We start from the raw sequence: 12,861 nt of genomic DNA on the forward strand, positions 1-12,861 counted from the left end.
CCCGTGCTTTTTCCAATAGGGGTTTCTTGACCGAGAAACCCCTGTTGTCCATCCACACAGGCCTTTTTGTGCAAGAGCTCTTGTGCGAAAAGGCTTATTCCTCATAGAAAGAGGAAGAATTCTTGCACAAAAACCCTGTCTTTTGACAATCAACTGTACTTTTTCTTTTTTTTGCACAAAAACTCTGCAGTATAGACGTAGCCCAAGATGCTGAAGGACTGTGTGCTGGGTTTTTTTTTTCTCTCTCTGTTACAGACTAACACTGCTACACCTCTTAAAAATTTTTTGATGGAAAATTTCATCTAGCAAAGAAGGCCAGCAAAGTATAGCAGGCTTTTCAGATTTTTGACTCCTAGATGAAGATTCACACTTGACTTCTTCCCCCTCTGTCATGAAAGCTATGTGGCCTTAGATTTTTAGATTTATAGCAGGATTTAAGTAGTATTGTAAAACATGTGCCTCAAAATCCAAAACAGCTTTCCATTTCAGCATGTGTATGGAAGATACCACTGAAAGGACAGAGTTTAAAATCCATGAGTGCAAAGGAAGCATAATACTTATCTTTTTGGGGGGTGAAAGACTGTTTTAGTGTCCTTGAACAGTGTATCTTGCATCTGTTTTGTCGTGGGACCATACCAACTTGAGAAGTTTCTGCATTGGCTCACATAGATGAATGAAGGTTAAAGTTGTGTGTGTGAGGAAATAAGGGGGGAGACTTTTGTATGTGCAGATTTTTCATGTAAAGAAAATGTGGCAAATTTGATGGAGTCTATAAATGATATCTGACACCAAAAAAAAGATTATTTGGGCATGAATTTACCTTGCAAACTCCTTTACTGTGATCATAATCAACAACTTTGCTTTAGAGGTTTTTCTGGGAAGAGCTAATTTAATTAAATCTTTAGGTGGATTAGTGTAGACTGGCTACAAGCAGAGTCTGGAGTTGCAAAATCACAATTTTCTAGCATGGCATTTTAAGGGATAAAACATACCACTTGCGATAAAAGCTGTCTTCATTTTGGATTATTTGGAGCAATTACCTTGGCCAAAAGTGTTTTTTCCTTTGTGTGCCTTTTTAAAAACATTTCCATTACTATCTATCTTAGGGCATTATAGGAAAATTTCACATACTTGGAAAATGTTTAAAAAATAGATGTTTATGAAAAACTTCTAGTGAACCAGGGAACACTGAATAATTATTTTTATCTGAGTGTTGAACATAAGATAAAAAGACCAGTTAGTCATTGTAGAAGTGTGTTACTGAACTGTAGTTAGCGGTAAAAAAATACCCTGTTTATGCTAGTCATTGATCAGGCAGCTAGTAGTTTGAGGCTTTTAAAATATGCATACAGTGTAATATAAATTACTGTAAATTTCAGTCTGATGAAGTAGGTTTTGTCCATGAAAGCTTCTGATCCTATATATTAGGGATGTAACCGTGTAGTCAATTAACCGATAAGCAAAAGCTTACAGGTTAATACAGTGGTCCACAGCCTTTCGTGGATGCCGGGTGTCCAGGGGCGGGGCCGCTCATGTGCCGGGTGTCCGGGGGTGGGGCCCCGCGCGCCCTGAGCCCGGGGCCGGCACCTCGCATGTGCCGTGCACTCAGGGCAGGGTCCGCCCATGCATCCTGCGCCCGGGGCTGGCACTGCACATGTGCCGCGTGCCGGGGGTAGGGGCCACCCATGCACCCTGAGCCCAGGGCTGACACTGCGCATGTGCCGTGCGCCCAGGGCAGGGGCTGCCTACGCGCCCTGAGCCCAGGGCTGGCACCACGCATGTGCTGCGTGCCGGTGGTGGGGCCAGCCCAGATGTTTGGGCGGGCGCCCATAAATGCCCCAGCGGGCGCCATGGTTCCCGCGGGCACTGCGTTGGGGACCACTGGGTTAATACTATAAACTATGTGCGATCCCCCTCCCTCCCCGGTAAAGATTTTTAGCAGGTTGTCCAGGTCATGCCAGGTCTGGGACTTACACTTTAAAGACAGAGTTGCAGTGGGGGTATTAGGAGCCAGGCGGGCAGGCAGTCCATCTCAGTTCTGGCTTGTGCCAGGTCTGGGAGCTCAGCTTTCCTGGGACTGAGACTGCTACCACCACGTGCTCCTGCCTCTGCCTCTGAGTCAACAGAGCAAAGTGGCAGAGGGTTTCTCAGGAGTGGGGCTGGAGAACACTGGCTGCCATCCTTACCCTCAGGGACTATAGAATACTTGAGTAATTGATAAGAATGCATGAGGTTAATCGACTATTCAATTAACCAATATTTAAGATCCCTGCTATAAATATTTTTGTTGGTCTATAAGGTGCCACAGTACTACTCATCATTTCAGTTTGGTAATTGGAAGATTGTGCAAAACTTTGGTAACATAAATCAAAACAAATTAAGATAAAATTATAATAATCAATGTAATATGTTTTAAAATCATTTTATTCAACAGTTTTTCTTTGTGTATTGCTATATAGCGGTTAACCCCTTTGCTTAATTTTATATTAGTATGCTGCTGTTTCACACTTCTATACTAAATAAAAAAATCCGATTTACATGGGATTTAGGCAGATGACTTTTGTTAACCTCTGTGTGATCACATCCCATTCGAGAGTTTACATCTTCCCTCCTGAGGTCCAGAGGTCTTCTAGTGATGGGATATAATGCATATTGTAGAACAACTTGCTATGAGGATTTTGACCCACAGCAGCCTTAAAAATCTATTTCTTTTGGTCTAGTCCGTCCCCCCAAAAAAGCGATAAAACCTTGAGGTTACATTTTTAAGTTAATTATATATTTAATAAAAACTATTGCTGAAAGCTAAGCTTAATACTGACCTTAATCAAGGATCTATTGTATTTATCTCAGTGTTCTCTTAGAATTGTTTTTGGAAGGGCTAAGTTATAGATATGAAATGTAAAGTCCATAACTTATACTGAGTGAATCTTATAGCAGGAAAGAGAGTTCAGAAAAAAGATTCAGATTGAATCTTTCTAGTCAGGCACTTTCTAGTCCGGCAATTTCTGTGATCCAGCATGATTTTAGTTAACTGGATGTGCATTTATCATGGGTGTGACCAAGATTCCCACAAGTCCCATAAAATTTGTTTACAGCCACCAGTCCTGGATCTCAGTGTTCTGTGCTGTTATTTAACTCTAATATATCCCTAAATGTCTTCTAAGAGCCAGTAATCAGTAGAAGTGTTGGTAATTTGGCTTGACAATATTCATAGACTCATAGACTCATAGACTTTAAGGTCAGAAGGGACCATTATGATCATCTAGTCTGACCCCCTGCACAGTGCAGGCCACAGAATCTCGCCCACCCCTCTTAGAATAATCCTCTCACTTATGTCTCAGATATTGAAGCCTTCAAATACTTTGAAGGCCCCAACATGCAGAGAGTCCTTCAGCTGTGATCTGTGCCCAATGCTACAGAGGAAGGCGAAAAACCTCCAGGGCCTCTGCCAATCTACCCTGGAGGAAAATTCCTTCCTGACCCCAAATATGGCGATCAGCTAAACCCTGAGCATGTGGGCAAGTTTCACCAGCCAGACACCCAGAAAGTTCCCTATAATGAATGGTCAATTAGTTACCAAGATCATGTTATTTCATCCAACCATCCCCTTATCATAGAATCATAGAACTGGAAGAGACCTCAGAAGGTCGTCAAGTCCAGCCCTCCGCTCTGGGCAGGACCAATCCCATCTAAATCAACCCGGCCAGGGATTTGTCAAGCCAAGACTTAAACACCTCTAGGGATGGAGACTCCACTACTTCCCTACGTAACCCATTCCAATGCTTCACTACCCTCCTAGTAAAATAATTTTTCCTAATATCCAATCTGGACCCCTCCCACCACAACTTGAGACCATTGCTCCTTGTTCTGCCATCTGTTACTACTGAGAACAGCCTCTCTCCATCCTCTTTGGAACCTCCCTTCAGGAAGTTAAAGGCTGCTATCAAGTCCCCCCTCACTCTTCGCTTCTGCAGACTAAACAGACCCAAGTCCCTCAGCCTCTCCTCGTAGGTCATATGCTCCAGCCCCCTAATCATTTTGGTTAACCTCATAATATTAACCTCCCTTGGTTCTGCAAATTCTCTGGTAGGGAATTGGTCAGGTTCCGAGGGTGCTGGATTAAAGAGGTTCAACTTTTACTCTCATTTCTTTGAAAAACCTTTATTCTCCTTGTTGATCTTGAGAAGTTTCTCTCTTAAGGATCACATTTGTTTTGCCAGTCATAAGGAAAGCTGATAGATTACACAATGAATGATTGACGTTACCAAATAAGAATTAATTAAACTGTGCTCTAAGCATGCCATACATTTGTCAATACTTTGTATTATTCACTAACTCACTATTAACTAGTGGAACAGAATATCACTAGGTATCTTCATTTGTATGTAGGGATACATTTAGTTTGATTTATTTGGTTATTTCCCCCTCACACACTCTGAATTGCTTGACCCTAGACTGATGCTCTCTTAGCCAGAGCTTTTACCCCCTCCTGCCTTCCAATCTCCTGCCCCAGCCAGGTGAGTGAGGGTGGGAGAGAGCACATGACAGAAGGAGGGGGGAATGGAGTGATTGGGAGGCAGAGCCATGGAGAAGGAGTGGGGCCTCAGGGCAGTGGCAGGACAAGGTTGTTCAGTTTTGTGCAGTTAGAAAGTTGGCAGCCCTACAGAAATACTGGCTGTCTCAGACCTAGCTCCCTGGAAACAGTTTCTAAGTGCCAGCCTTTAGCTAAATAAATTGTTAGTTGATAGTTTGTAGACAGTAATAACAAATTTGGAGACCATTCGGTGGAAACTCACTGACCCCTATTCTAAGATCTGTAATGTGAGATATTAAAGCTAAAAGATACAAGAACAAGAGGTGTGCTTCTTGTTCAGTTTGTAATCCCCTCCGTGAACTGGTCTATAAAACAGCTAGTTTTTCCTTTATATCAATTTCCAAGCTCCATTTTGCACCAGTACCCACATGAAACTTACCAACAGTTTGTTGCTAGGCTCAGAGGCGGCTGATGTATAGTTAGGGAAGAATAATACTAATATTTATATACATTGAAATTCGGTCTTCAATCCACACCCTTGATAAGTTTATTTCCATTTTTAAAAACAAATAATTTGGGTCAGGGACTATGCCAGTTACTATGTTTATAAAATGTTTTGTACAGTGAAGTTCTGGTTAAAATCTCTTGACAATGATAATACGCATATGTAAATAACGGAATAATTAGATGTTGGAAACATTCACTTGGTGATTATAAATATATAATCAAAGTGTATAAAAAATTTGAGATGCAAATATTCTACACATGCCTTCTCTATACACTGGTATTTCTAAAACCATTTCTTGTGTTTTAAGTGGTTTTTGGATCTTTTTGGAGGAGACTGTGGAACAAATTCATCCATAGTGAGTCCCTTGAAGTCAATGGAGCTATACCATGGATGAATTTGCCTCCATTACTGTGCAATGAAACTTTGCATGGAATAGTCAGTTGCATAACTACATTCGCTCCTCAGCAATATGCTTGCCTGTGATCCAGTATGTAGGTGTCTTAAATGTATCCTTCTGAAGATACATGTCACTTGAATCGTGATTTTCATTGTACGCCTCTGCAGACCTAACACAGCCAAGGTGTGATTCCATTTGTTGTTTGAATAAATTAGACCCACCCACTCATATCTTTTTTTCTTAATAAGGTTTATTCTTTATGTTGTGTAATCTTTTTATAACTTTTTGTATCATGTTCAGCTTCTCGTAAGGATACAGAGGGACAGTAATAAATAGCACATACCAGATCTTTCGTAGTAAACTTGGAATGCAAAGTTATTTGTGTTTAATGTGTATCATCATATCTGTTATATTTCAATGATTTCTGATGATTGGTAACTTAAATGTTTGCTGCTGATCTAGAAAATGGGGTGTGATGGGGATTTTTATATTCATGGTTTTTGTTATGTTTTAAATTGTTCCTGTAGACATGACGGAGCGCACCAGAGAATGAAATATTATGTGTGGGAACTTGGGGGAGGAAGGGAAGGGATTCTCTGGAAACCTGGTTACTAATTGCGACAGAGAATACTGCAATACAGAATCCTCTGAAGATCAGACAGAGCATGGCAATAAATAGGAACAAATTTAAGTTTTGCAACATCAGAGGGAGAGTTTTATTCAGTTTCCTTAGAAGTCAGTGTGCTGATACACTGTGACATTCAAGGATTGATGTCTCAACTGGTTTATCTGTGAAAACTGTTTCCTATCATTGCTTTGAGGGGTGTCTTTCTAAAACAGACACATCAATATGTAAATTGGGCTAAATACCAGTGTAGAGAAATCAGTTGCCAAGAATTACAGACTAAGCTTTCTCACTTAACCTATGTAATCTGGGTCCTTGGAGTAACAGTATAGAAAAAAGTCCTTTCCAATTTGTTAGTGCTTAGGAAAGACTAGAATAAATAATATCAATTTTATTTGTTATTCATCCAGCAGTGAAGAAGTGTTCTAAACTGTTCCCAAAACAATAGTGAACAAAGAGTAATATAGAAGTGACTTAAAAATTGTTAGTAGTTTGCTTGGCATTTTACTCTGTTCAAATCTGGTTGATATGTGGTCTCTATGAATGCTGACCATAATACTAATCTAATGATAATAAATAGGGTGATCATGCAATTAAAAAAAATAATACTGATTAACTATGCAGTTAATCAAACTGTTAACAAATAATAGAATAACACTTAAATATATTGTATATTTTCTATGTTTTTAAATATATGGATTTCAGTTATAAAACAGAATACAAAGTGTACAGTGCTCACTTTATATTTATTTCTGATTACAAATAGTTGCACTTTTTAAAAAAAAAAGAAAAGAAAAAGTAATACTGTAGTATTTTAAAATTCATCTATACAAGTACTATAGTGAAATCTCTAGCATGAAAATTGAACTTAAAATGTAGAATTATGCACAAAATGAACTCAAAACTAAATATTGGAGCAGTGCTAATAGACACATGTTCATTTTCATGATGTAAAACAGAAATTTTCTTTTTAGTGGCTCAGATTCTATGGCTTCTGTGTTGTAGAGTTGCTCTTTTAAGACTTTGAAAGCATGGAAGCATGTCCTTTGGGATGGTGGCAGAAGCATGAAGGGGCATTCGAATGGTTAGCATATGTGGCTTGTTAAATACCTTACAACAGTGTTTCTTAAACTGTCTTCCATGGCACACTAGTGTGCCACGAGGCAGTCAGAGGTGTGCCGCGGAGAACAACAGGCAACTTTTTTTTTTTATCAATAACTTCCCCTCCAGCCCTTTTGGGGCGGGGGAGGGTCAATAACTTTTCCCTGCCCCCCTCCCCTTTTTTCTCAACAAAAAATCCTTGGTGTTCCTCATAAAAAACAAAAAATTGTTTGGTGTTCCTCAGTCTTAAAAAGTTTAAGAAGCACTGCCTTACAATTTTGGCTGCAAAAGTTGCATGTGAATGCCCGTTTTCACTTCTTGGTGACATTGTAAATAATAAATGGGCCGTATTATCTCCTGCAAATTTAAGCAAAATTGTTTGTCTTAGCAATTGGCGGAACAAAAGTAGGACTGAGTGGATTGGTAGGCTGTAAAATTTTGCATTGTTTTATTTTTGAGTGTAATTATGTAACACAAAATCTATATTTTTAAGTTGCATTTTCAAAATACAATGATTTCACTATATTATTTGTTTTAGATGAATCAAAAATACTATTTTTTAATCATGGCAAATATTTTTAATTTAAAATAATATAGAGTGAGCAGTGTACACTTTGTATTATACATTATAATTAAAATAAATATATTTGAAAATGTTCCAAAATATTTTAATACATGTCCATTGATGTTTTATTATTTAACAGTGCGATTAGAATTGCAGTTAATGGCGATTCATTTTTTTAATTGTGATGCATTATTTTTAGTTAATAGTATGACGGAACTATGTGTAGGGTGACTGGATGTCCCATTTTTAAAGGGTTAGTCCCATATTTAAATACTCCTGCAGGCATCCCTACTTTTTTTCCTATATTTCTTTCTCTTCTTCTCTCTCTCACTCCCCCCCCCCCCCTCCCCCATTAATACTGGTGGATTCTATTGCTGGCCAGATCTTTGCTCATCAGTTGTCTGTCCACCCACAGTGACTGGGATGATCCACTGGCTTATGGGAGGCGGGGAAATGTGCAAGGCTTGTGAATGGGCAGAGCTGCAGCATGCCAGGATTGGCTGCTCCCCCTGCTGGTGTGTCAGTGCAGTCCCTATAGCTCTTGGTCTGTAGGCTCCCCTCACACCTATGCCCCCACTGGCTGCTTGCTACTGGGGCTGGTGAGTGCAGGCAGGCGGTATGTGGTGTATCACCTCTGCTTCACATCCTTAGTCCCTTCCTATGAGTCCCGTCTCACTGTCTTCCCCCTGCTGTGTCCATTCATCCCCCTTCCCCAATCCCTCTGTTCTTCCATGTCCCACCTGACATGGTGCATCCCTGTTTCGGCACTATGCGGTGAATCTGCCCTGGTCTGATTATTCAGATCACCAGCAGCCTATCTGGCAGGCTCCTCCTTCCCCCTACTGTCTCTGACTGGGCCAGCACGCTGAAAAAGCTCATGATCCTCTGGCCTGGGGGATGGCCAGGAGGATCCAAATCCTCCATGTGCCAAAGCCCCTCGCGGCACTGGCATGAGGAATTTCTCCCCTCAGCTAAGCTCCGGAATGGTGAGGAGGCAGCCATTTCCATTTTGTTTGGTCTCCAACCCTGCAGGTCGCCTGGCAGGGGTACTTAGCACCCTCTTCACATGCTGCCCCCACCCTAAGTCCTGCTCCCAGGGAGAGCGGGAGCTGCTCTGTCCTCTCTGAGGCGCCCTACCCTGCTGAGCCATCTCTCTGGTTGAGTTCTGTGAAGTCTCTGCAGTCAGGTTCCTTGTGCCGGGGCACTCAGTGCAACCTTAAGGCTTAACCCCTTCCTGCCTGTGCTGTAGCTAGGGGATAGGAGGTGGCTGGGTTATGTCAGTGGCCAGCATCAGCTTGGAGGTGTTAGCTGCCTTTCAACACTGTAAGTAGTAAGGGACAAACTGCTTCTAGCCCCGGTGAGCAGGGGGTGGGAGAGAAGAAATTACTTCTTGAAAAACATGGGCAAGGTCATCTGTATCCTCACTCCTTTTCAGCTGGTAGCAGTTCCCATGCCTTCCCTACCCCATAGTGCCAAAAGGCTGCTGCTTGCCACTTTCTGGTGTGAACCCTGATACAAATCTGGGAAGGGAGCCTGGACCCTGCATGTACCCCACGTTACCTGGCACCACATCTTCTCAAGGTATCAGGAGAGGCCGGTCTGCCCTGGGGGGGGCCAGCCAGCATGGAGAAGGGAGAGCACTGGGAAGGGAGGACTGGGTCAGGTCAGTCTGTCACCTCCATCCCTGTACGAGAGAGGTGTACACAGATGTGTGTATCACCTCTGCCTGTGAAAACCTTAAAGATAAGAAGATAAAGACTCCAGCTATGCAGTATTTGTTTTCAACAGGGATTCAGTCAACTTGATGTTAATTTGAACATTTGTACTGTATAGTTCTGATTGATTGCCATTGAACTCTCTTGAAAATGAGTAATTTTACCAGGTGTCCTATATTCCACATTGGGGAAATATGGTCACCCTAAATATGCAAGCTGCTTAGTATTCAGCAGAGATTGAGACAGTTTTCAAATAGAATATTGCATGAGAATATTCATTCTTCTTAATTTGTTCTTGGCATCCAAATGAATCTGAGCAAACATGTATTTGAGATTCAGTTCTTATCCATGTTAGAGACTGCTCGGATGCTGTTCTTTTCAGTTTAACTGCTTGGGTTCTCAATGCACCATATAGAATGTATGCATAGTATCTTGTAATCATTTTAATCCTAAATCAAAAAGATTTCTATTTATTTCAGCTTTAGATGATTTGCAATCACCTTTCTCAAATGGACCCAATAACTTGCTTAACATTTTCAGTGTGATATAATGATAAAAAGTAAATAACAAAAACCTTCAGTGAAATAAGTAGATGGCCTTGGCCCAGATTATTATCTTGTGTCCAGTTTATTCAAATTAATAAATCAGTTTGTCTTGTCTTATTTCCAGGAAATGAATGGCATGCTAAAGAATATGCTTTCAGAGTGGTTTTCTACTGGTTTCCTAAACCTAGAGCGAGTCACCTGGCAGTCACCTTGTGAAGTGCTTCAGAAGATTAGTGAGTAAGTGCCAAGTATTTCTAATGCTTGTTGATGTAGTTTGAATAACAGGTTGGCCCTTCTACAGACACATGTGTAGATCTCAACTTAAGAAATTCCATTCCTATGTTATACTGCGAAGTATGATTAAGGAATTGCAGCCTTATGCATATTATTTAGCACATACATTGACTTTAATGGAATTATATAAATCATAAACAGTAACTTTGGGGCGCAAGATGATTCATGTTTATGGTCTTACTTAACAGAAATTAAAGCAATAGGCTCTGATTGAGTATGCTTAGAGTGAAGACGAATATCACGTGGGATGGCCATAAAAGATATTCATTCTGTTTTGAACTGGTGAATTCTACATAGCAATGAGTCAGTATAGTGTATTAAGACCATATATCAAAATATTATTGTCATTTTTCAGCAGTTGTTTAAAATGGTAACTTAAAGTGTGCAGAAACCAGTGTAAAATATAAAAATTAAGGTCAAGTGTATACAAGTGCCTTGCCAATCAAAATCTATTCATTTCTTCTTGTTCTGTATTCAAAATTGTATTGATTCAATTGGAAATATATGAATCAAAGTTCTATTCTGTTGATTTTTTTTGAACACTTAAGAAAAGCTTTGAAGAAAACAATATCTCTTCAAGCAAGAGTTGTGAGGGCAGGCAACTTCATTTGCTTTTTTTAAAAGAAAGCAAGCAAGCTGGTAATACAGGCTAGGTTTACAAAACAAAAATAACTAATAGACAAGGGTTGACAAACTGCGGCAAAATCTACTCGCCAGCCCTGCACTGCGCATGGGCCAGACCTGCATAGCGCATGCACGCACCACCGGTGAACGGGGCGACCAGCTGAAATCTACTCGCCATGGGCAGGTAGATTCTCTGATTTGTCGAGCCTTGCTAATAGAAATTGAAGTTTTTCAAACTAGAGACTGGAGCCAAAGGATTTTCGGACTAAAGTCTGCCTTAATGTATATTTAAAAAGGAGAATATTTACTGTCGTTAAATGAATATTTAAAAAGCTAACTAAAAGAACTTGTGATCTACAGAATTGTTTATTAAGAAGTTATTTAGTTCAAGACTTCAAGACTATCTGTGATTAATCTGATACAGATAAAGTATTTGAACAGAATACTAAAATTAGTTGAGGAAGACTTCACATTGTTGATTCACTACATTCTATGAATCCTTTTGAAATACTAATTTATAAAACTTCCACTAATATCTATACAGTAGAGTCCGGATTATCCGACCTTCAGTAATCCGACATTCTGCTTTATCTGACCCTGCAGCTCCGGGGGATAAAGCGGTGCCGGCAGGAGCGGCATCAGCGGCTTCAGGGCGCGGGCTGGGGGAATGGCCCCACTCACTGCCCGGTCGCTCTCCTGGAGCCACTGATGCCGCTTGTGCCAGCGCCGCTTCGTCCCTGGGAGCTGCAGGGTCAGATAAAGCACAGACCGGGACAATGGCCCTGCTCGCTGCCCCGTTGCTTTCTTGGAGCCACTGATGCCTGCAGCTCCCTGGGACGAAGCGGCGCTGGCAGGAGCGGCATCAGTGGCTCCAAGAGAGCAACGGGGCAGCGAGCAGGGCCGAGCGCCCGGGAGCTGCAGGGAGGGAAGGGGCCAGGGCCAGGCAGGGATGGGGACCAAGCGGCGCTGCTACAGTAGAGTCCCTATCCTCCGACATTTTTGGTAATCCGACCACCTGTTGGTCCCGTTTAGGTCGGATGATAGGGACTCTACTGTATTCCATTTTTAAAAAGACACAATTCTGTGTGCATGGAACAAAAATATTAGAAATAGGATACAAAGGTTGGATTTTTAAAATTTGTGTTTGAAAATAGCATTCCATTATAATAGTCATGTTACACCGAGCCACGTTGTGCTTTTCATCCAAAGCTTTCAAAGTTCTTTACAAGGGCAATCAATTCTTTATTGTACTATTGAGGAAACTAATCCCTAAAGAGATGTCATATACCCAAGGTGATTCAGTGAATTAGTGACATAGTTGAGTCTGGTCTCCTAGGTAAAACACAAACTGCAAGCCTATGAGAATAGTAGCGAGTATGTTTAGTGCGATACATATTATATAAAATCTATTATGTTGCAGGTTGAGGGGGGAATTTCATCATCTCCTTAAAACCTGATCCTTCCCCATTGATATCAATAAGAGTACTACCATTGACATCAATAGGAGCTGCGCTGGTTGATACAGTGGGTAGGGTGAATTCTTTTTTTTTTTTTTTCCTCAGATGTAAATCCTAAAATTTTTAACCTTCTATTCAGCTTTGAAGCAGTGCATCCTGTCAGAAATTGGCTTGATATGAAACATCGCGTTGGGTCATATAGAAGGTGCTACTTTTTTGCCCACTGTGCAATCCCCAGGGAACCACTGATAGTCTTGCATGTAGCACTAACCAATGAAATCTCCAGCAGCGTCCAGGTACAGTCAACAATATATTCAGCACCTACTTCAATGTTCAAATTGCTAATTAGGCTTGTTTAAAAATGTTGATTCAGAATGGATTAGAATTCTGTGTTAAACTCTCAATTTTGAAAATCCAAGTTAAATTCTTGGTGCTATTAATGGCGGTACTTACTTTTTCAAGAATAATTCATGTAGTTTAATTAATGACTTGGGTG

At 40.8% G+C, this 12,861-nt stretch overlaps 1 protein-coding gene across 1 annotated transcript in view; it reads left to right on the forward strand.

Annotated features, from left to right (window-relative positions):
• Positions 1 to 12,861, forward strand: part of MLYCD (malonyl-CoA decarboxylase) — a 71,316-nt gene that overhangs the window by 18,491 nt on the left and 39,964 nt on the right. The window contains exons 2-3 of the mRNA XM_075939987.1: positions 10,115 to 10,227; positions 12,505 to 12,661. Of these exons, the coding sequence (XP_075796102.1) occupies positions 10,115 to 10,227; positions 12,505 to 12,661 (270 nt within the window). The remainder of the gene's footprint in view (positions 1 to 10,114; positions 10,228 to 12,504; positions 12,662 to 12,861) is intronic.

Source organism: Pelodiscus sinensis, chromosome 12, assembly GCF_049634645.1.
Source record: "Pelodiscus sinensis isolate JC-2024 chromosome 12, ASM4963464v1, whole genome shotgun sequence".
In the NCBI taxonomy this organism is placed as follows: Eukaryota; Metazoa; Chordata; order Testudines; family Trionychidae; genus Pelodiscus; species Pelodiscus sinensis.